The following is a 22,713-nucleotide window of genomic DNA, read 5'->3' as shown; positions in this document are numbered from 1 at the left end:
TAATTCATCTTGGCAGCGTCATGACGGTTAGGATGGGGAGACTTTGGGAGAAGGGAAATTGTTCTGATGAATGACTTTTAGAGTATGGCCACTAGCTATAGCAAACAGTCTCCCAGTCCCCAGAGGCCCCCGCTAGCTCCTATTTGCCCCTGAGGGAGGAATGAATGAATAGCCCTTTGTGAAATAAATGCTTCCTTTTCCGTCTGACATTTACAAATGAATCCCTGTTGTAAAACTAAATCCATCCACTTGTTTTATTAGATGTGGAGGTGAGTTTCCTGCGCTCCTGCTCAAAATTATGGAGCTGTCATAAAGCCCACAGTAATGATGATTTAAAGAATGCATCATTGAAGTGGCCAGAGGGTAATTTGGAAGGCTCCCTTCATGCAAATATCAAGAAGGCAGCCAAACAAGCTTTATCGGTCCGGTGGAGGATGTGACGCTGACGTCACACTGCAATTAAATGTGGGTAATTGGGTTTGTCAATGCACAATATTTTAAGGATCCTGCAAGCACCGAGGCCTTCTTTTGCATGCACAGACGTTTGACACTAACCTTCATTTTAATGCAGCGTGTCTGAGACCAGCCTCTGAAATCATGTCATTTCTTATTACAGCAAAATAAAGATATTCCACTTTGGGGAAAAAGAGAAAGGTTTTTTACTAAGTGCTGCCATAGAAAATCTTTATGACAATATACGGAATTATAACATCCACTCCCAATGACTCCATAAAATGAACGCAGTGCTTAATGTATTCGAAAGTGCAAAGCATGGCTTAATTTATTAAATTGGCTGAAAAAGAGGTCAGTTTTTACAAGAATCCAGATTTCATCACAACACTGTTTTATTAATCAGAAGATCTTAAACAGTCACTTCAAAACTGCTCCACTTTTCCTTGTATTTATATCTTTGAAATTTCACAAAAATGCATCTATTCGGTCCAAAGCCCGAACTGGCAGTCGAGAGGGACTTTAAGTGAAGATTGCGCATCGAGGTCATTAATCCAGTCCGGCGTACGGATCTACGCTGTTTCTCTCTGTAGAGTCCATTTCCTCTCTCTCTTCTTCTCCGTCTCCCCCATTCTACACCAAATTTGACCACTTTTTTTCAATTTAGCGCAACAAAACAAAGCTAATCAACCAACAAGGGTGGTAGACGCAGATAATAGGAGAGCATTCCTGAAAGGATGGCAATCCCATCCCAGCATGCAACCTGACACTGATATGCTTCCAAGTTCTTATACAAAGACAAAGGAGCTGCTTAACTGAACATTTCGGGGGAACGTGTGACTCAATTAACATCAATCTTTGAGAAAGACCTTTAAAAGACTGTCCAGTTTGTACTTTTTGGTTGAACAGCTGGCTTCATGGTTGAATCGGATTCAGATTAACTATGGTGATTGGAGACACAAACAGAAACAGATTTACTCCCTGCTGAATCCTGAAAGTCAAAGACAACAGTGAAAATGAAGTGGAAATGCAAATATATCCATAAATCATATGAGCTCTTTTTTTAGCTTTGGGGACCGATCTCAAATAAAGAACTTGCCTTCAAAGCAGCTCCCTGTATGCCAGTATGTATGTGTGTGTACATGTATATATGTATGTATGTATGTATGTATGTATGTATGTATGTATGTATGTATGTATGTATGTACATACAAGTATGCATGTATGTATGTACGTATGTACGTACTTACGTACGTACGCAAATACGCACGCACATACGTATGTATGTATGCATGCATGTATGTATGTATGTACATACAAGTATGCATGTATGTACGTACGTACGTATGCACGCATGCATGTATGCATATATGCCTGTATGTATGTATATAACATCACAAAAAAGTTATACATGGGTCTGGCTCGTGTAAGACACAAAGCATTGCCGCCTCTAGTGGGAAAAAGAGGCATTGCAAGACATGCCAGATTGCCTCCAGTCATTAGCACAGATTGCCACCGTGTGGTCAGAGGTGGTATTGTTGTAAAGAGTGGCTCTAATATATACAGTAGCAATAGGATCCACAAATAATAATAATCCTTAATTTCCCTCAGGCATTGCGACAGAGCAAATAAAGCACATCTTCTGTGAGGTGGAGCTGAAAAAGACTGAGCAACACCTTTTTTACTGACACTTCAGCAATGTATCTTTACACCTGGCTTGAAAACAACAAAGAAACAGTAGCAGGATATACGGAGAAGGAAATACAAAGCACATTTTCTGCGTGTCGTAACATTTCTGGAAAGATTCATGTTAGGCTACGGAGAAAGTTTCAGAGAAGGGCTCCCCCCTGTGGTTGACATACTGTATGTCATCGGTTCAACAGAGTAGCTTGAGCTGGACCTCTCTTTTAATTGTCATTGATCAGAAATTGCATCACATACACTTGTAAACTTGCTAAACTACTGTCTGGGAGTGAATGAGAGCGCGTGGTGCCACTTCATGTCAACGAGATGTCAGACATGAGGTGCAATCTGGACTAACAAAGAAGGATCGATTTTTTTGTCCAGCTGGCTGACAACCTGACATCCTCACCTGTGCTTACACGCTTACAAACACAGACAGGCAGATCAGCCAGAGAGGATCAGACTGTCCAGAGTTACATGCTGGATTGAACCTAAATGCATCCTTCCTTTCATTTTGGTCTGTGGCGGAAGACTCTCTCTGAGGCTGCGGCACGTGTACTAAAATCAGTGTGATGGCTCACACCTTCAGTGAGCGTATGTGAATGCTGAATATGTAAGAAAAGGAGGTAGCAGACACATGTTAATTACTCTAACGATTTATTTGCTTCTTTACCCTTCAGTAACTTCTGGCCCGGAGCTGGCAGGACATTAATTCCTGATATAAAACTTGCAGGAGAGGGGTTGAGTCAACAGGGAACACCTCCCCGCTGGTGTCAGTAATTCTCTCACTGCGTTACTTAAGCAGTTGTTACTGGTGTTCAGATTTGCATCAGCTGTGGCTATAAAGTCGCGGTACTGAATAACGCAGTTGCCCCCAACTCTTATATAGTCCAAAGTGACAGCTCTGCGGGTGCAAACATTGACTCCAGCAGAACGGCGATGAGACAACAAGCACTCAATCAAAAGATCATCAGCCAACATCAGCTCAGGGTGGCCTGTTTGCAGCCTGGAGCTATTTTTACATTTAAGGCATTTTGCCATTTTCCTTTGTCAAAAGTGTCTCACGGAGTGACTGAGCAGATATGTTCTTGCATTCTCATATAACAAGGCTTACACACCGCACTATTCCTGGATGCAAAGATAAAAACTGAAACCACGTCTTGAACCTTGAGCCATCTTTCAGGCGCTGTGCTACAGTTATAAGCCTGCTATACTGCAGACTATAGTTCCATAACATAAATACACCATGTGATGAGTTATCCGCTCATAGTAGGTCATGTATTTATTCATTCTTTCTCTCTCCCTCCCTCCTCCCAACTTTCTTGCAGATGCCAATTCTTCACATGCTGTTACCAATTCAGGTAGTATTTATTAATACCACCTATACCAGGGGTCGGCAACCCAAAATGTTGAAAGAGCCATATTGGACCAAACACACAAAAAACAAATATGTCAAATATGTCTAAAAAAAATTAGTCTTGTATCAGCCTTAGAATGAAGGCAAATGGCGAAAGGCGAAGTGTCGAGAAAAAAGTCGAAATGTCGAGAAAAAGGTTGAAATGTCGAGATTAATGTTGAAGTACAATCTCCAGAAAAAAGTCAAAATGTTGAGAAAAAAGTCGAAAATGTTGAGAAAAAAGTCGAAATGTTGAGAAAAAAGTCAAAATTTCGAGAAAAAGGTTGAAATGTCAAGATTAATGTTGAAGTACAATCTCCAGAAAAAAGTCGAAATGTTGAGAAAAAAGTCAAAATTTCGAGAAAAAAGTTGAAATGTTGCAGATTAATGTTGAAGTACAATTTCGAGAAAAAAGTCCAAATGTCGAGAAAAAAGTTGAAATGTCGAGATTAAAAAGGAAAGTAAAAAGGAAGAAAAAAAAGGAAAAAAGAAGAAAAAAGAAAAAAGAGAAAAGAGGAAAAAGAAGAAAAAAGGAAAAAAAGGTCAAACATATTTGAAAAAGCTCCAGGGACCCACTAGGGCGGCGCTAAAGAGACGCATGCGGCTCTAGAGCCGCGGGTTGCCGACCCCTGACCTATACTATCTGTTTTAATCAAGAGTATTTGATTAAGACAGTCTTAAAAACCTGCATCAACCTTTTATAGTATAGTACAACCACATCCCTCTGCTATAATGTTTGGTTGCATAGTTGTAAATCAATGACAGAGTACAGGGGTGGGCAGTCCTGGTCCTCAAGTGCAGCTTTCCAAAAGACTGTGTCGTTAACAGACTTGTGCAGACCTTGAAGACAAGCTGACGATGATCATTAATTTGAATGAGGTGTGTTGATGCAAGGAAACATCTAAAACATGCAGGACAGCGCCACTCGAGGAGCAGGGCTGCTTTCCCCTGACATGGTGCATAGTTGTAGCATTTAGTGGGACTGATGATAATATGTCAGGGCATGTTCTGCTCCTCTACTCTAGTGGCCTGAAATGCATTACTGCAAGTTCAACATTCTCCAAAATACATCTATATAATCCTTAAAAGAGTAAACACATGGCAAGAGTCAAATGGTGAAAAGCAAGTTGAAACTGGTGTTCAAAAGCAGAGGTGTCAAAAGTATTCACATTCATTACTCAGGTAGAAGTATAGATACTAGAGTTTAAAAATACTCCCGTAGAAAGTTGAAGTATCATCTCAAGTTTTTTACTTGAGTAAAACTATAAAGGTACAGGTTTCAAAACTACTTAAAGTATAAAAGTAAAAGTAATGTAAGGGTGGAAAAAAGCCATTAAGGACAAAAGCCATTGAAAATGAATGTATCTTAGTATAATGCAAATATATTAAAGAACCATATATGTATTGAGCATTGACATGTATTTCAGAGAGCAGAAGATATGATGACTAGTTGCCTATAAGTATTGTAATGGTGCAAAACTTTCAGAGGCATGTTATCATTTATCCTAACCTTTATTGGAATGTACATCCAAGTTTAGTTGCAGGAATCTGAGGGAACGGATGTAAGAACAAAACTGGACAAGAACATTTGTGCCACAACCACAACCAAATTCACTCTATCCGGATGGAGCAATTTAACTGGATAGTTTTTTTTTTTAAAGGCCGAAATGAAATAGAGTAACGAGGCTGTTTTTAAAATGTAAGGAGTAAAAAGTACAGATAATTGTGTGAAAATGTAAGGAGTAGAAGTAAAAAGTCGTCTGAAAAATAATTACTCCAGTGAAGTATAGATTTTCTACTTAAGTAAGGTAAGGAAGTATTTGTACTTCGTTACTTGACACCTCTGAAAAGGAATCAATAGTTACAGCAACAGAGAGCCCCTCTCCCTCCACAGCCACAAGCACACACCCATAGATACTTAATTGGCAAAATGGACTGGCGGACCTCTGCAAGCCTATCTCCATATCCTTGCATACAAGGGCACATGGACGAGACGTGGACACGCCCACACTAAAAGCACAGCCAAGACTGGGACGCAAAGAATGACAGAATGAGTCCAGTGCTCTTAAAAGAACACAACCTTTCTCTTTACAACTCCTCTGACATCCGTTCTGTCATCTGGAGCCAAACGACTGAAGTCAGCTCTGGTATTAAGAACAGGGAACAGTCCTGTTGGAAACCATTAAGGCCCTCTCATCATCCTAATAAGCTCCTCATAAGTGCCTACTGGCCCCTTTATGGGACACTTGTCATATGTCCTATTCATATATAACTGCTGGGACAAGACTGCAGTATTTCTCATTCAAACACCATTAGGCACCGTTTATCTTCGTCTAGGAGTAAAACGAAAGATGGATCCATTCATTTCTGTCACTTTAATCAATAGTTAGCAATTGTGTCATGAAGAGGTGGCTAATATAGAAGAATTGCAATGATGTATCCATCCAAATCAAAGGAGCTAATCTTGAAATCCATAGGACTCGTACAGCCAGGGCTGCTTTTGCCATTTGTCGCCTTTTTCTAATAGAAAATATATTTAACTGAAATTAATGCATTGATGCACAGTGATCCATTACTTTGATTAACTGAGTGTCACTGCGTCTCTTCTGCTCGACCCTAGTCTGTCAGAACAGGGTGGTACACTGAATTTTTAATTAGTTCAGTTTTTTTTTGAGCCGTCACATGCCCGGCGAACCGTTTCCAGCTGACTGGGAGCCGTACATGTGTGAGCGAGCATCCGCACACTCACGTTTCACATGCAACCAAAGCCAAAATTGATACACAGGCAACGTCAGCAAGCGATTTGATTACATGACTGTGCATTTGTTAAAATGAGCGACTGCTGCTTACCGTGCAGCCATAAATAACTTTGTCTCTGCTGCTGTTTTCTGACTCAGTGTGCCGTCTGATGAAAGACACTGCAGTACTGTAAATAAGAAGAGCTTTATTAGGAATTCATTAGCATTTTTTCTGATTATGAGAGAAGAGAAGAGACGAGAAGGAGAGAAGTAAAACAGAAAGTAACTGACTTCTTGGCCTGTTGGGGTTAGCGGTGTGGCTGTTCCAGCTGTTGTCAGGTTAACCCCCAGACAGGTCACCCGTCCATCACGGTACGGGTCAGACTCTGCACAAATCCTGCCAGCGCAGTCACTAATAAACCAAACAAGCATGTCCTTGAACCGTGGGAGTCCGTCACAGAAAACCCACTGAGTTACAAGGAGGTAGGGATGGGCGGTATGGACTAAAAAAATGTATCACGATAATTTCCGGCATTTATCCCGATAACGATAAAAAATACCAATTCAACTCCACCTTTTCAACTATAAATCTATCTCGCTCTCAGATCCGCCATGTTTGTTCTTTCTTTCTTTCTTTCTTTCTTTCTTTCTTTTCTTTCTTTCTTTTCTTTCTTTCTTTCTTTCTTTCTTTCTTTCTTTCTTTCTTTCTTTCTTTCTTTCTTTTCTTTCTTTCTTTCTTTCTTCTTTCTTTCTCTTTCCTTTCTTTCTCTTCTTTCTTTCTTTCTTTCTTTCAGGCTCATTTCCTTCCTTCCTTCCTTCACTACCTTCTTTCCTCCTGCTTCTCCTCCTTCCCTTCCTCTTTTCTCCCTTCCTTCCTCCTTTCCTTGTTTTCTCCCTTCTCCCCTTTTCTTCCTTCCTTCTTTTTCCCTTCCTTCCTTCTTTCCTTCTTTTCTCCCTTCCTTCCTTCCTTCCTTCCTTCCTTCCTTCCTTCCTTCCTTCCTTCCTTCCTTCCTTCCTTCCTTCCTTCCTTCCTTCCTTCCTTCCTTCCTTCCTTCCTTCCTTCCTTCCTTCCTTCCTTCCTTTTTCCCTTCCTTCCTTCTTTTCTCCCTCCCTTCCTTCCTTCCTTCCTTCCTTCCTTCCTTCCTTCCTTCCTTCCTTCCTTCCTTCCTTCCTTCCTTCCTTCCTTCCTTCCTTCCTTCCTTTTTCCCCTTCCTTCCTTCTTTTCTCCCTTCCTTCCTTCCTTCCTTCCTTCCTTCCTTCCTTCTTTTCTCCCTTCCTTCCTTCCCTTCCTTCCTCCTTCCCTTCCTTCCTTCCTTCCTTCCTTCCTTCCTTCCTTCCTTCCTTCCTTCCTTCCTTCCTTCCTTCCTTCCTTCCTTCCTTCCTTCCTTCCTTCCTTCCTTCCTTCCTTCCTTCCTTCCTTCCTTCCTTCCTTCCTTCCCATACGTTGTGGATTTAACGCAGAACCATAAATCATTTTTACACAAAACTTTATCAAAGGGAATTTATCGTTTTTACCGCGAGATGACAAATTCTTATCGTGAGGAATTTTTTGGACGGTATATCGTGAACGGTAAAAATATCGCCCATTCCTACAAGGAGGATATCCAAACTATTCATACAAAGATCCCAGTTGTTATGAGGTGACATTGTTTAAGTATTCACAGTTCACATATTGCATTTGAAAATACCGAAGTCTAAGATTTTTTTAGCCATATTGTCCCCACCCATACAAGAACTGTGCAGTGTGTGAGCAAAAAGAGAGAGTGAATGTGGGATGGGTCTTTGCAAGGCTGTTCACACCGAACAAATCCAAGCCCCATGTTTGACTTGCACTATTTATTTTTCTTAATCTCCAAAACACATAAATAGAGTTTAATCCCTCAAGAAAATGGTTCTTTCAAAAAATGCAACTGGCAGCAGCCCTGCTGCTCCGTGGAGCTTTAAACTGGACAGTGGTCATTGAAACTCAGTGGCTCTGGAGCTGTACTCTAGTGGGAATCAAGTTTTTTAAAGATGGGATTAAGTTTATTCAGAAGGATTACTTGTAAACAGGAAAAAAAAAAAAAGAATCATGCCACATCTCAGTGCCAGAAAGCCAGTTAAAGCCAGTTTGTCCTAAAAGTACTGTACAATACTGCCCCCTTGTGATCGCTTGTGATCACTGTTTCATACTGTTTCAAATAAGAAAAAACCTACACATCCTTACTTAGATTTGATGTGATTTATAGTGAAAGGATGCAAATTTAAAGTATTTTAAATTTATCAATCTGTCTTATTATATACCTGCCTAACTAAACTGTGCCAACCTGTAATTATGCTCCTGAAGATGAGTGAAATTTAAATCCATCTGAATTTGAGTGATTTTATGAATATTTAATGTCCCTCGGCTATCACTTTATGCAGGGTGTGAAGCATTTCTGCAGGGCATGCTGTAATCACCTCCTAACAGAACCTATTATTTAGCTTCGTCAGACTCTTCACACCAACGTGAAATGTAAAATCCTTTATTTTTGCTTGAATTTGCTCCAGCAGAGTTAAGTGTAGCCAGGAAGGAGAAGCAGCTGGATCAGGAACTGGTCCACACTGCAGACATGGATGCTGCTGAGCCCACTGTTGTGCCAACCGCAAATACATTTCACCAATCCCTATGCAATGCTTTGCAAGCATCACCTGATGGATCTTTGAAAAGAATGAATAAAACAGCAAGTGGATCTCACTCCAAGGAATGCATGTATGTAGTAAACTGGGAGACTGAAAAAATAGTTTAATAAAAATGACAAGGATTTGTACGACGGAGTATTAGGGCCAAACTAAGACAAAAAAAAATTGGAAATTATGAGAATAAAGTCATAATATAATGAGAATAAAGTCGTAAAATTACGAGAATAAAGTCGTAATGTTGTGAGAATAAAGTCGTAATAGAATAAAGTCGTAATATTACGAGAATAAAGTCATAAAATTACGAGAATAAAGTCGTAAAATTACGAGAATAAAGTCGTAAAATTACGAGAATAAAGTCGTAAAATTCAGAGAATAAAGTCGTAAATTCAGAGAATAAAGTCGTAAAATTCCGATAACAAGGATTTGTACGACGGAGTATTACGGGGCCAAACTAAGACAAAAAAAAATTGGAAATTACGAGAATAAAGTCATAATATAATGAGAATAAAGTCGTAAAATTACGAGAATAAAGTCGTAATGTTGTGAGAATAAAGTCGTAATAGAATAAAGTCGTAATATTATGAGAATAAAGTCGCAATATTACGAGAATAAAGTCGTAAAATTACGTGAATAAAGTCGTAACATTACGAGAATTAAGTCGTAAAATTCAGAGAATAAAGTCGTAAAATTCCGAGAATAAAGTCGTAAAATTCCGATAATAAAGTGGTAATTTTATGAGAATAAAGTCATAATATTATGAAAATAAAGTGGTAATTTATGAGAACTCTAACAGGAAGAGCAGTCTTCTCCCTGTGTTAAAATGAAGAATATTGAGCATCTTGTGAAGTTATATTTATATATTTATAATATATTACTACTTTATTCTCGTAATATTACAACTTTATTCTCGTAATATTATGACTTTATTCTCATAATTTTAAGACTTTATTCTCATTACATTATGACTTTATTCTCGTAATTTCCTTTTTTTTGTTTTTTCGTTTGGCCCTAATTACTCCGTCGTAGATTTGAGCATTCAATAAAAAAAAAATAGCTTCCTTTGAAGGCGTGTCAGTTTCACTTTGCATAACTGGCTGAAATGTAGAGGAGCTGTTGGAACAACAAGTGATAAGAACAGATACATATTCAGTACCATGTTCAGCTTTAGAGAGCTATAAAGCTAAACTGCTTTTTCAAGGTGATTCACTAACATTTAATTCACTGGGAAATGTGCTTGACAGAAACTCTGATAAACATTTATTGATACAGTCCCTTCTCAGTGTCCGTTTAAAAGATATACCGCGCCAGAACACAAAGCCAGATGGAAAGGCCGCAGCATTGGCAGTTCATTTTCCATCTTTTTGTAAAAGATGCCCAGCGTTTTTCTTCTTTTATCCGTCTGTCTGGTGAAGGCTGAGCTGGCGGTATACAGACCGATGCTCTTGAGGAGACAGGAGAAGGGCGTAATTGGAACCGGTGGCTGATTTTGTTGACAAAGCTGAGCATGGGAGAAAGTCAAGCTGCATCTAATGGGCTGGGGCTGGAACAGGAAGCAGAGATTTGGATCACCGCTCTGAGGGGGGCTCACATTTAGCTCTGAGTCAGAACTGATGCAACCTGAACCAACGCTAGCCGCGCTTCCCTATTGACCCGGCCCTGAGCTAAAGCTTATTGCTGCACACACGCACACACACACACATACATACAGGTGCACAGTTTAACAGACACCAGAGAGAGTGAGATGGTGGACAAAAAGAGATGACAAATGGATGGAAAACCCTGGAGACAGAGGGAGACAGAAAGCAATAAATCCTTTAACCTCTCCTGGTCTGTCCACCCGGTATGGAGTACGTTTAGGAGTTATCATAAACAAGCAATAGCCGGGTTACACAAACTACCGTTTTCAAATTACTAAAAAAAGAGTACTACTGTTGGGGAAAGAAGGAAAATGAAATAAATACATGCTAAGTGATTTATTTGGCTCTGCAGCTGTGACCATGGAAATGTGGAGCCATTGTGCTCGTCTCTGTTTCTTTGCCAATATTTTTCTTTTCTTATTACATCTGCTTTTCCAGAACCGTTTAACAGAAATTTCATTATTATTGAATGAATGAAAAAATGTATTGGTCACACCAAGCATGAACACTTAGGTCACGACCAAAGGGTCAGAGCTGAAGCCTCGGCCTGTGAATGCCCCCCCCCACATTTCAAAATGTCTTTTGTCTGACATGTTTGAGACATTTTCCTTGTATGAAATAAACACAAATGAATAATAGCTAACAACAACAAAAAGCATATGCACATATACATGCATACCTATCTGCTTATGACGTACCTACACATATATCCATACATGTACATTAGGGCTGTTCGATTAATCGATTTTAAATCGTAATCGCGATTATGTAATTAGAACGATGTTAAAACGTGAAACTTGTAAAATCGATTTTTCACTTTTTTTTTTTTTTTTTTAACCTTGTCTGCACACATATTAATGATTGATGGAAATACCTCTCAATACCTGCGACAAGTGCCCCATTGGAGAGGCTCTTTAGTGTAGGAGGGGGCGTTGTAACGTGCCACCGGGCATCCCTCAAGCCAGATGCGGTAGACCGGCTCGTGTTCCTTGCAAAAAACTTGCAAATGTGAATAGCAAATGTAATGACTGACATTACACACCTCTACCTCCTTCATGGGTTGCATTATTATTTAGCATGCAAAGACCCAGTTTAGTTTAATTAGAAAATGTCTTGTTTTATTTAATTGGAAATATAACTTACTGTATGTTTGCAAGTGCTGATTTGCTGATTTTTTTTTTCCAGAGATAAAACTTTATATTTTATTATATTTTTTAAAACTTTTTTTCAACTTATTTTACAGAGTTTTTCACTTTATTCATTCATTTTTGGTTTAATAAGAGCAAAGTTTGCACTTAAAGCCCAATGGGGTAAATTTTCAATAAAAAAACAGAATATTTGAAATAATTTCTTTGCCTTTTGTCAATTCACAAAATAATCGTAATCGTAATCGAAAATCGGATTTTGAGAGAAAAAAAAATCGATATTTTATTTTTGGGCAAAATCGAACAGCCCTAATGTACATACATACAAGCACATTATATATCCTCATACATATGTACACTACACATGCTTACACTTACATACATGCATGTATCTGTACACACATATGTTAAAAAAAAGGATTACTTAAGTGTTTATCAAAATAATACTCAATGTACCAAATCCTTTTGTTTCCTTTCTTTATGACATCATTCCATTACCCGGGAACAAGTCTGTACTTATCTATCATCATGTCTTTATACCTTTTTTTAAAATTCAACACATTTTTTCTATATTTTAATTCTTCCGGTAATGCATTCCATAACCTCACACCACAAACAGAAATGCACCTACTTTTCGCAACTGTATTCCAGATCGGTTGTTTCCAGTTGAATTGTTCTCTGAGGGCATAACCCCCCCTCTCTCTCTCTGAACATGGTTTGTATGTTGGGAGGAAGTAGATTTTTTCTGGCTTTAAACATAAGCAAAGCTGTTTTCTGATCTACCAGGTCCATGAATTTGAGTGCTTTTGACTTGATGAATAATAAATTGGTGTGATCATAAAAAAACAACATTATTCACAATTCGTATTGCTCTTTTCTGTATTGTGCAAACTGTCTGTAGTGTGGTCTTGCAGGCATTACCCCAGATTTCAACACAGTAAGTCAAGTAAGGTAGAATAAGCGTGCAGTATAGAGTATTCATAGATCTAAAGTTGAAAAAATGTCTGACTTCGCTCAATACTCCGATACTTCTGGAAGTTTTTAATCTTACTTGGCTTACCTGTGGTTTCCAACTGAATTTATGGTATTAATATCCCCAAAAAGGTGTTCTTGTATACTCTTTCTAAATCAACTCGTTTTATTCTTAAACCTACCTGAGTTGTTAAATGTGTTTTTTTACGGTTTCCAAAAATCATAAATTTGGTTTTATTTAAATTGAAAGATAATTTGTTGACATCACACCACATTTTCAGTTTGGCTAGTTCAGCTGTCACTTTCTCCATCAGCCTCTGTAAACAATCATCTGAACAGAAGACAGTAGTATCACCTCCAAAAATGACTAATTTCAAAATGTTTGACACTTTACAGACGTCATTTATGTACATAATAAATAATTTTGGTCCAAGTATCGAGGGAGATGATTATTTATTTTATTTTTTGCAGTCATGCTTTAATGTGTTTTATTTGGGGTTAGAAACTGTTTTTATTGGTGTAAATTTGAACTGTTGGGCTGTATCGTAACTTCCTCCAATTGTTTCTTTAACTTTCCCTCATGGATTCTGTCAGGCCACCTAGTTGGACTCATTTTACTTCAAATGCGGGTTCATGCTGTGTCACTCACATGTCTTTAATGGGAAGGTTTGATTCCTGTTTTTTTGAATCTGTGCTTAACTTTTTAATTTGTTTGCTAGTACACATTAATCAGCTTAAAAAAACTAGAAACGGCTTTAAGGTCTTGTTGAAGTAGAGTAGGCAGCAAGGCGGCAGGTGTGATATTGAACAATCTGAGTGACCCTTACGTCCGTTAGAGTCAAGAAAGAATGAGCTGATCCAAACCGTCGCCTTTATTTTTGAAAAAGGTTAAATAAAAGTTGATGCTGTTTCCTTTAGGCCACATATATAATGCACAGAGGTGCAGGAACACACGGTTTAATAACTCGTCTGTTTCTGTTGCTTTCAGCCTCCTTAAAAACTCAAAATGAGGTTGTTTATTTTACTTATGATTTTGTTCTTGTCTGTTGTTGCTGTCGTGATCGTTTTCTTACTGCTGGCTGTAAAACAAATTGCTCCCCTGGGGACGATAAAGATATTCTTGATTCTTGATGTCAGATTTGCTATTTGCATATCATGGATTATATATACATTTGTTAAAAAAACAATCCAGTAGGACTCCACTGTCCTTGAAGTGAGCCTTGAAGTCTGATATTGTGGCGGTAACTCGGTGCGAGGCACACGTTTGACTCCAGCAGAGTCTTTTAAAATAAGTGTTAACTTTCATAAAATATGAGAGTTTTATAAATTATTATGGTGTCATTTGCAAGATACACTCACTACCCTGAGTGTGCTGGTAGTCATTTCGAAATAAATCTGCAGTTGAAAAGAAATTAGACTTCAGAGAAACTTCAAGAATCACTCTTCAGCTCCACATCCAAACCACTTTGGTCCTGGCTGATTTCCAAACTTCAAATTGGACCAACCATCGAGGTGGCCAGATCCATTTATTGTGGACAGAATAACTCAAAGCTCATATTAAATCCTGCATGCTTAATCTAAACCTGAAACTAATCTCAATTCATTACTTTACTCCTTCCCCTGGCAGGGGCGCAGCGCAGACGTCTTACAGGGGACACTTTCTTCCATAAAACTAGTTTAAAAACGTTGCTCTTGAACTCTGTCGAGGCGACACAGAATCTAAAAGCATCCTGCTTTTTGCACAGAGCAAGAAAACCGCGAGTGCATTCTGATTTATAACTGCTGCACAGAAGCACATGAGCTTAAGGGAAAATCAATAGATAGAAGAGCTCCGGTTGAACTTACTATAATTAGTCCTATTAGAGCTGACGGGGAAATTATTATTTATCGGTTTTTGTCAGTTAGATCTATGATGCAGCACAACAGCAAACAGAACCGACTGATCTGAGCGTCAAGTGTTTTTACGTGCAAATATAAAAGTAAACTTGTGTGATCAAAAGGAATTTTGTTTGATATTTTTCATTTCATAGTATATATCGTAATTGTAAGTTGTAGATACATTTAAAAAAGACACACATTAAATTATATTGAAGCCAGCGGACTATTCTTTTTTCTGATTAACACGTGTAAGACAATCTGAATGACCTTTCCTGCTTATTTATATTATTGACTTGAATATTGGTTTGAAAAGGAATCAGGCTCTACTGAACAGAGAGAAAGATGATATTGTGATCAAATGAACAGTTCATTAAATTCAAAGAGAGACTAAATGAAAGTAAAATGAAGTTTGAACCACGCCACAGCTATAAAATCTGATTAAAGCCTTGTCACTGCCCTTTTCTCATGTTAATAAAACGGCACACAAAAGCCAATCACCAGAGGATAATAGCTTTCTCTATTTTACTTGACCTCAAGGGTAAAGACAACTAAGCCATACTCTTTTAAAGGTTTTTTTTCCCCTCCTTTGTCTGACCCAGACAGTTCCCAAAGTTTTGGCTGGATCACATAAAGTGCTCTGCCATGTTTGTACTAGGGCTGTGCGATTAATCGATTTTAAATCTAAATCGGATTTATTAATCACAATCGATGTTAAAAAAAGGAAAATCGGAAAATGGATTTTCCTTTTTTGCAGCTGGCTGCATTACAGACAGAGCTCGTCTAGTCATCTTTGTTTGGTCAAGAAAATTGTAAATGTTGTCACTTTACTAAACTCAAGGAGGATTTACAGTATCTTTCAATTGCACTTCATTCCCAATAGGGAAATTTGTTTGCTATTTTTCTTTAAAAATAAAGATAAAATATTTGAAACAATTTATTCCATTGTCTTTTGTAGTTTTACCAAAGAAATCGAAATCGAAAATCGGGTTTTCAGAGAAAAAAATCGGGATTTTATTTTTGTCCAAAATCGCCCAGCCCTTGTTTGTACCAATATTCACTTATATTGCCCGTTTTTCTCAGCACGCAGGTTACATTCTCTCATAATGACAGTAAACTTGCAAACCTTGAAATGCCCATCGTCGCCAAATAGTTCTATTCCGATAAAAATAGGTTGTGCAACAGAAGTATTACTCTTCTCCTTAAGATTTTCTTTTTTTTAAATGTTCATTGCAGAGCACAAGGCTCTTCTTTCACTGCAGGATCAATTTGGCCGTGATTACACACACACACACTAGCTGTCCACTTAAAGCTGCGCCCTGGTGTAATATGGCATTTTTACTGCTTTCTTCTCTATTTCCCCGCGCTCACCAACCCATTATTGTCATGTTCAATTACCTTTATCTCTTATTAGAGCGTAAGTTCTTGTTGGCAGAATGCAGCTCTTCTCAAGTCCCCTCAATCGTCTGAGCTGTTCTCAGTGTTTATATAAAATCTTCAGCAAAAGAAATCCCCTCCTAACACATCTCCTGAACTGATATGTCACTCTGCCTTTTAATCTGCCCTTTACACACAAATACACAAACATATTTGTTTGTGACATTTTATGGAAAAGCACAATTACAGATTAGTAGACACTAGGAATGGGAGATATTTTACCGTTCACGATATACCGTCCAAAAAATTCCTCACGATAAGAATTTGTCATCTCGCGGCAGAAACGATAAATTCCCTTTGATAAAGTTTTTGTGTAAAAATGATTTATGGTTCTGCGTTAAATCCACAACGTACGGGAAGGAAGGAAGGAAGGAAGGAAGGAAGGAAGGAAGGAAGGAAGGAAGGAAGGAAGGAAGGAAGGAAGGAAGGAAGGAAGGAAAGAGGAAGAAAAGAAGGAAGGAGAGAGCAGGAGGAAGGAAGGAAGGAAGGAAGGAAGGAAGGAAGGAAGGAAGGAAGGAAGGAAGGAAGGAAGGAAAGAGGAAGAAAAGAAGGAAGGAGAGAGCAGGAGGAAGGAAGGAAGGAAGGAAGGAAGGAAGGAAGGAAGGAAGGAAGAAAAGAAGGAAGGAGAGCAGGAGGAAAGAAGGAAGGAAGGGAAAAAAGAAGGAAGGAAGGAAGAAAAGGGGAGAAGGGAGAAAACAAGGAAAGGAGGAAGGAAGGGAGAAAAGAGGAAGGGAAGGAAGGAAGGAAGGAAATGAGCCTGAAAGAAAGAAAGAAAGAAAGAAAGAAAGAAAGAAAGAAAGAAAGAAAGAAAGAAAGAAAGAAAGAAAGAAAGAAAGAAAGAAAGAAAGAAAGAAAGAAAGAAAGAAAGAAAGAAAGAAAGATAAATTCCCGTTGATGACGATTTGTGTAACAAACATGGCGGATCTGAGAGCGAGATAGATTTATAGTTGAAAAGGTGGAGTTGAATTGGTATTTTTTAATCGTTATCAGGATAAATGCCGGAAATTATCGTGATACATTTTTTAGTCCATACCGCCCAACCCTAGTAGACACACAGCTGATGTTCATGTTTCCCCCCAAATTAATCAATCTGTGAATTATTTGGCTCTTATTAACTAATCAGAACACTTATAGAGCAACATGTGCATCACAGCTGGTTCTTTCCTTAAAGGTCGTCATATTTCAATCATATTTTATTCCCCATTAATATTTCAGAAGCCAAAAATACAAAATCCTGACATTTAATGACATCTGACCACCATTGACCTTGTGTGGATACATGGATACAAGTGAATTTAAGTTGAATACATCCAAAATCTCAAGATGCTGCTACCAATCGAAACGTTAAAGGTTAAAACAAACCTAATTAGCGCAGACATTATGTCGGGGATCAAGTTACTGGAAATGGCAAAAGTGTGAGCATGTTATTTACAAATGGAAACATTTGCAGCTGGAGTATCTGCTGTACGTTCATTAGCAGTCTGCACATACCTATTCATAAAACCCCGAAAAGGTCAAACAAATCGACGATTCCAAAAGCCGGATTTCGTCAACGCTGCTTGGTAATTCGGCATTCCCCCTCGTGTGCCGTCTGACGGACGCGATGGGGGGAACACAAAGGGCAGCGGTAATACGAGCAAACATACAAGGCTCGAGAGGCAACTCTGATGTTTCCTCTGGCGTAACAAAGATTTCCTTCGGCAGCTGTTTAACTCAGAAACAACAGCCACAAGTCAAATATGCCGCTTTTGGTTCTGGAGTTTTGCTCCTGTCGGCCCCTTCGTTTGTTTATTCTTTTTATTTATCAGAAAGCAGTTCCAGGGAAACTGAGAAAAGCATTATCATTCAGGGCGATGACTTGGGATTGTAATTTGATTTCCTTGTAGTGATAAACAAGTGCTTTCTTCTCCATCTGTACATTGTTATTCTGAATTAAAGCATCTGTGAGCACGGCTGTGTATTTTTTTGGTGCTCAGTTTTAACTGGATCTGCTTCTTTTATCAATTTAACCCAAACGGAGCTCAGCCTTCTGCTCAATTTAACATCCCCACATGTAATATAACCAGTACTGGAGTTGAGGGGGGATGGCATCCCCCCTGAAATAAAAACGGTCAAAATCATCCCCCCTGTACAACTGCCATCCCCCCTTTCCATCCCTTATGTAATTTCATCAATAAATGTGGTTTTACTGCTATTTAAACATTTAGAGTCATCACCAGAAAAATAAAAACAGAAAAATAACTTATTTGACAATTTTCACCTGTTTCAAGTAAATTTTGCCAAAATCTGCCAGTGGGACAAGATTTATCTTCTCATTACAAGCATAAAAATAGTTTTTTCCAGTGATGAGTCTTGTTTTAAGTGTAATAAGATTTTTTTTACTAAAATGAGACATTTTATCTAGAAACTAAATTTGACTTATCCTGTAAACGCATATTGATAAGTTCAGAAAACTGCTGCTATGTCATTCCTGCAGTATTTCTGCAGGTGTTTTGGTCAGTGCTATTATTTGTAATATATTATATTATTTGTAATCAGCACTAATTATTTGTCCCCATATGATAAAATCCACCATCCCCCCTGATTTTTTTTTACAACTCGAGTACTGAATACAACCCATCAATCAAAGCTGTCAGGACTTCTACCACATGCAAACAGAATATTTCTCAGAAGAGTGCGCTGCTTTCCCCAAAAGATCAAACGCTTGTATCAAATATTTTCCTGGCCATGGAGTTTGGGTGTAATTTACCTCTCTGAAGTTCTCAGGGCCACATTCTGAAGCCCTGAATTTACAGTCCAGCAGCATGTCCTCCATGCGATGCCGGGTGCGGTTATAAAACTCATCCAGGCTGAAGGGTGTGCCCTGCAGGCGGTCCGGCTCCGGGGCCAGCGGAAACCCCGGCGCCATGCCGTCTTCGAAGCCCAGTAAGGGTCCCATGAAAATCAGGTCGCTGTAACTCATCTGGGACTTCCGGATAAAGTTGTAATTGCATATGGTGACGGCGGGGAAGGTCATATTGCTGGCCTCCCTCTCGTCCAGCAGGGTGATGCGGTCGTATTGGAGGTAGTATATGATTCTGCCGGCTATTTGGTAAAGGAAGGCGGCCAGGGCCAAGCTGAAGACCAACGCCCATAAACCCTGGCGGATACCGAACTTCTTGTTCTCTACGAACACGTGGTTAGCTCCGTGGAGCGAGCAGCCGTCGAAGAAAGCGGCCAGGTCGTCCACCTCGCCCACATCGTCCTCCTCGTCGGTGTCATCCTCCCCCTGACTGCACCTGTTCAGGTAGTCCCGCGAGTCTCCGTCACCGTAGCCCCTGTGGACACGCTTGTAGTGGTCATCAAATCCTCCGCTGGGCTCGTCATCAGTGGAAAAGGAGATGGTGCACATTATCCTCACTGGCATGATGGCAAGAGGTTACTAACACTAAAACCAGGAAAAAGAGGTTTGGTCCTAAAAAAGTCCCCAAAATCACAAAACAGAGATATTTCAACGTTTTGAAATGTGGTTACCGATTCTGGAAATCAGGTAAACGACAACAGCGAAGCTTGACTGACCCTTTGAAGTGATGACTGAGTCAAAATGTGCATCCACTGAAACAGATGACGTCCCAAACAAAGTCAAAACATAATCTAAAAAGAGCACAAGCTAAAAAATGCAGACCCTGCACTCTTCCCACTCTCATCCACATGGACTGGCATGCCTTCTCTACGTTTGCCCTTGTGTCTTGGGGGGCAGATCCATTTCTTAGAGCATTTTTGAAAGGAAGAAGAAGAGTAGAAGGAGTAGGAGGGAGGAGAAGGAGGAGAAAAGGGAAAGAAGGTGAGGCTGTGAGGGCTAAAAGACACATAATACTCCCAAAGGACTCAGCCACAGGTCATTGCACTGGGGCAGAGTTTCACCATTTACAGGAAAAAAAACCTAAAGAAAAAAAAAAAACACTGACACAGAATATAAAAGCCAATGCAGAACAGGAAAAAGGGATGATTTAACAGTTCTGGCTGTCCTCTGCAGTCCTCTCCTCTAAAGAAACCATTTCCACATAGTTGTGTAATCAGATAAGAGTCAAACATCGGAACTGCTCAAGAACTGCTACGAAAGGGTCAAAACAATGCAAAAACATTTCAGAGTTTTCCAAGAAGCTCCACTGTTGCGTTGCTTTGTAAAAGATTCAGAATAAGAGGGTATCGAGTTCATGCGCAACGCCTAATCAAGAAAAAAGCAATAAAAGCGCAAACGGCATGAAGAAAAGGGAATTTAATCAGGACTTCCATTTGCTCATTAGTATTTGAGTCTAATGGCTCATTTTACAAACAGATCTTCCTTAAATTACAAAACCTCAACGTAGCTGCGAGCAGTTCCGTGAAAAGCAGATTACATGAAAGCAAATATGTACAAGAAGTGAAGGGGGAAACATCTTAAATGGATCCTGTCATGATTAAATATGAAGATAAATGCAGATTCCCTGAGGTGGTGTTGGTTGCGATATGAAAAGGAAACGTGGAAGACCGATCCACTTGTATTGATCCGGCTGCATTAAGCAGGCTGAGATTATTTTCAGAAACATGATGGTGCCAGACAGTGAAACAGTAGATGCATTTAGAGAGTTTGCAGCACAAGACAGCACAGTATAACCTGCACGGAACAGCCACATTGAACTTGTAACACAAATAGAGAACATGTTGCCTGACTAGGGATGGGCGGTATGGACTAAAAAATGTATCACCATAATTTCCGGCATTTATCCGCGATAACGATTAAAAAATACCAATTCAACTCCACCTTTTCAACTATAAATCTATCTCGCTCTCAGATCCGCCATGTTTGTTACACAAATCGTCATCAACGGGAATTTATCCTTCTTTCCTTCTTCTTTCTTTCTTTTTTCTTTCTTTCTTTCTTTCTTACTTCTTCTTTCTTTCTTTCTTTCTTCTCTTTCTTTCTTCTTTCTTCTTTCTTTCTTACTTTCTTTCTTTCTTCTTTCTTTCTTTCTTTCTTTCCTTCCTTCCTTCCTACCTTCTTTCATCCTGCTCTCTCCTTCCCTTCCTCTTTTCTCCCTTCCTTCCTCCTTTCCTTGTTTTCTTCCTTCCTTCCTTCCTTCCTTCCTTCCTTCCTTCCTTCCTTCCTTCCTTCCTTCCTTCCTTCCTTCCTTCCTTCCTTCCTTCCTCCTGCTCTCTCCTTCCTTCCTTCCTTCCTTCCTTCCTTCCTCCCTCCCTCCTCCCTCCCCTTCCTTCCTTCTTTTCTCCCCTTCCTTCCTTCTTTCCTCCTGCTCTCCTTCCTTCCTTCCTTCCTTCCTTCCTTCCTTCCTTCCTTCCTTCCTTCCTTCCTTCCTTCCTTCCTTCCTTCCTTCCTTCCTTCCTTCCTTCCTTCCTCCTGCTCTCTCCTTCCTTCTTTCCTTCCTTCCTTCCTTCCTTCCTTCCTTCCTTCCTTCCTCCTGCTCTCTCCTTCCTTCCTTCCTTCCTTCCTTCCTTCCTTCCTTCCTTCCTTCCTTCCTTCCTTCCTTCCTTCCCTTCCTTCCTTCCTTCCTTCCTTCCTTCCTTCCTTCCTTCCTTCCTTCCTTCCTCCTGCTCTCTCCTTCCTTCTTTCCTTCCTTCCTTCCTTCCTTCCTTCCTTCCTTCTTTCCTCCTGCTCTCCTTCCTTCTTTTCTCCCTTCCTTCCTTCCTTCCTTCCTTCCTTCCTTCCTTCCTTCCTTCCTTCCTTCCTTCCTTCCTTCCTTCCTTCCTTCCTTCCTTCCTTCCTTCCTTCTGCTCTCTCCTTCCTTCTTTTCTCCCTTCCTTCCTTCCTTCCTTCCTTCCTTCCTTCCTTCCTTCCTTCCTTCCTTCCTTCCTTCCTTCCTTCCTTCCTTCCTTCCTTCCTTCCTTCCTTCCTTCCTTCCTTCCTCCTGCTCTCTCCTTCCTTCCTTCCTTCCTTCCTTCCTTCCTTCCTTCCTTCCTTCCTTCCTTCCTTCCTTCCTTCCTCCTGCTCTCTCCTTCCTTCCTTCCTTCCTTCCTTCCTTCCTTCCTTCCTTCCTTCCTTCCTTCCTTCCTTCCTTCCTTCCTTCCTTCCTTCCTTCCCGTACATTGTGGATTTAACGCAGAACCATAAATCATTTTTACACAAAAACTTTATCAAAGGGAAATTATCGTTTTTACCGTGAGATGACAAATTCTTATTGTGAGGAATTTTTTGGACGGTATATCGTGAACGGTAAAATATCGCCCATTCCTATGCCTGACCAATGCATTTAGTTACGTCTGTAAACCATAACAGCCTTGAGGTGGGGAGAAAAGGCGGCGGACTCGGACAATATTTGTTGAGATGCAGCTGTGAAGGCGGTCCGTCACAGAGCAAACAAAACAGCTGTTGCTCGGCCTTAATCGCGCTCCGTCTTGGAGCTCGCTCGGCAGCCGGGCGGCTCCAAGTCTTGAATATGTATTAGTGATCAGACGGCCCTCTGGCACCCATCCCGACCTAACAGAAAGGTCGCAGAAGTCCCTTAGCTGCAGTCCCCGGGCCACCAGAGAGGTGCAGCTGCATGAATATTCACTCATCTTGGGCACATCTTGGGGTTTGCCACAGTGTGGTGAGCGGGGAAACTGCCTGTGGAGAAAAGTAAACCGTGCACAGCTGAGCAGTTTTACCCTCTGCATAATATGAGTTGACTCTGTCCATGTCCTTTGTGCCAAAATACCGTAATTACACTGTGAGCGCAGGTAGATTGATGCAAAGGGTTAAAATA

At 39.9% G+C, this 22,713-nt stretch overlaps 1 protein-coding gene across 2 annotated transcripts in view; it reads right to left on the bottom strand.

Moving 5' to 3' along the window:
* asic1b (acid-sensing (proton-gated) ion channel 1b) overlaps nt 1-22,713 on the bottom strand; it is a 263,134-nt gene that overhangs the window by 64,902 nt on the left and 175,519 nt on the right. Inside the window, exon 1 of one of the 2 annotated variants that reach the window (XM_061726795.1) lies at nt 18,744-19,400. The exons of the other annotated variant lie outside the window; for it this stretch is intronic. Coding sequence (XP_061582779.1) covers nt 18,744-19,400 — 657 coding nt within the window. Of the gene's footprint in view, nt 1-18,743; nt 19,401-22,713 lie in introns of those variants that run through there. 2 annotated transcript variants of the gene reach the window in all.

The sequence above is a fragment of the Cololabis saira genome, chromosome 8, assembly GCF_033807715.1.
Source record: "Cololabis saira isolate AMF1-May2022 chromosome 8, fColSai1.1, whole genome shotgun sequence".
Classification (NCBI taxonomy): Eukaryota; Metazoa; Chordata; class Actinopteri; order Beloniformes; family Belonidae; genus Cololabis; species Cololabis saira.
The sequence above is the reverse complement of the archived record's forward strand: the minus strand, read 5'-3'. Positions and strand labels throughout refer to the sequence as shown.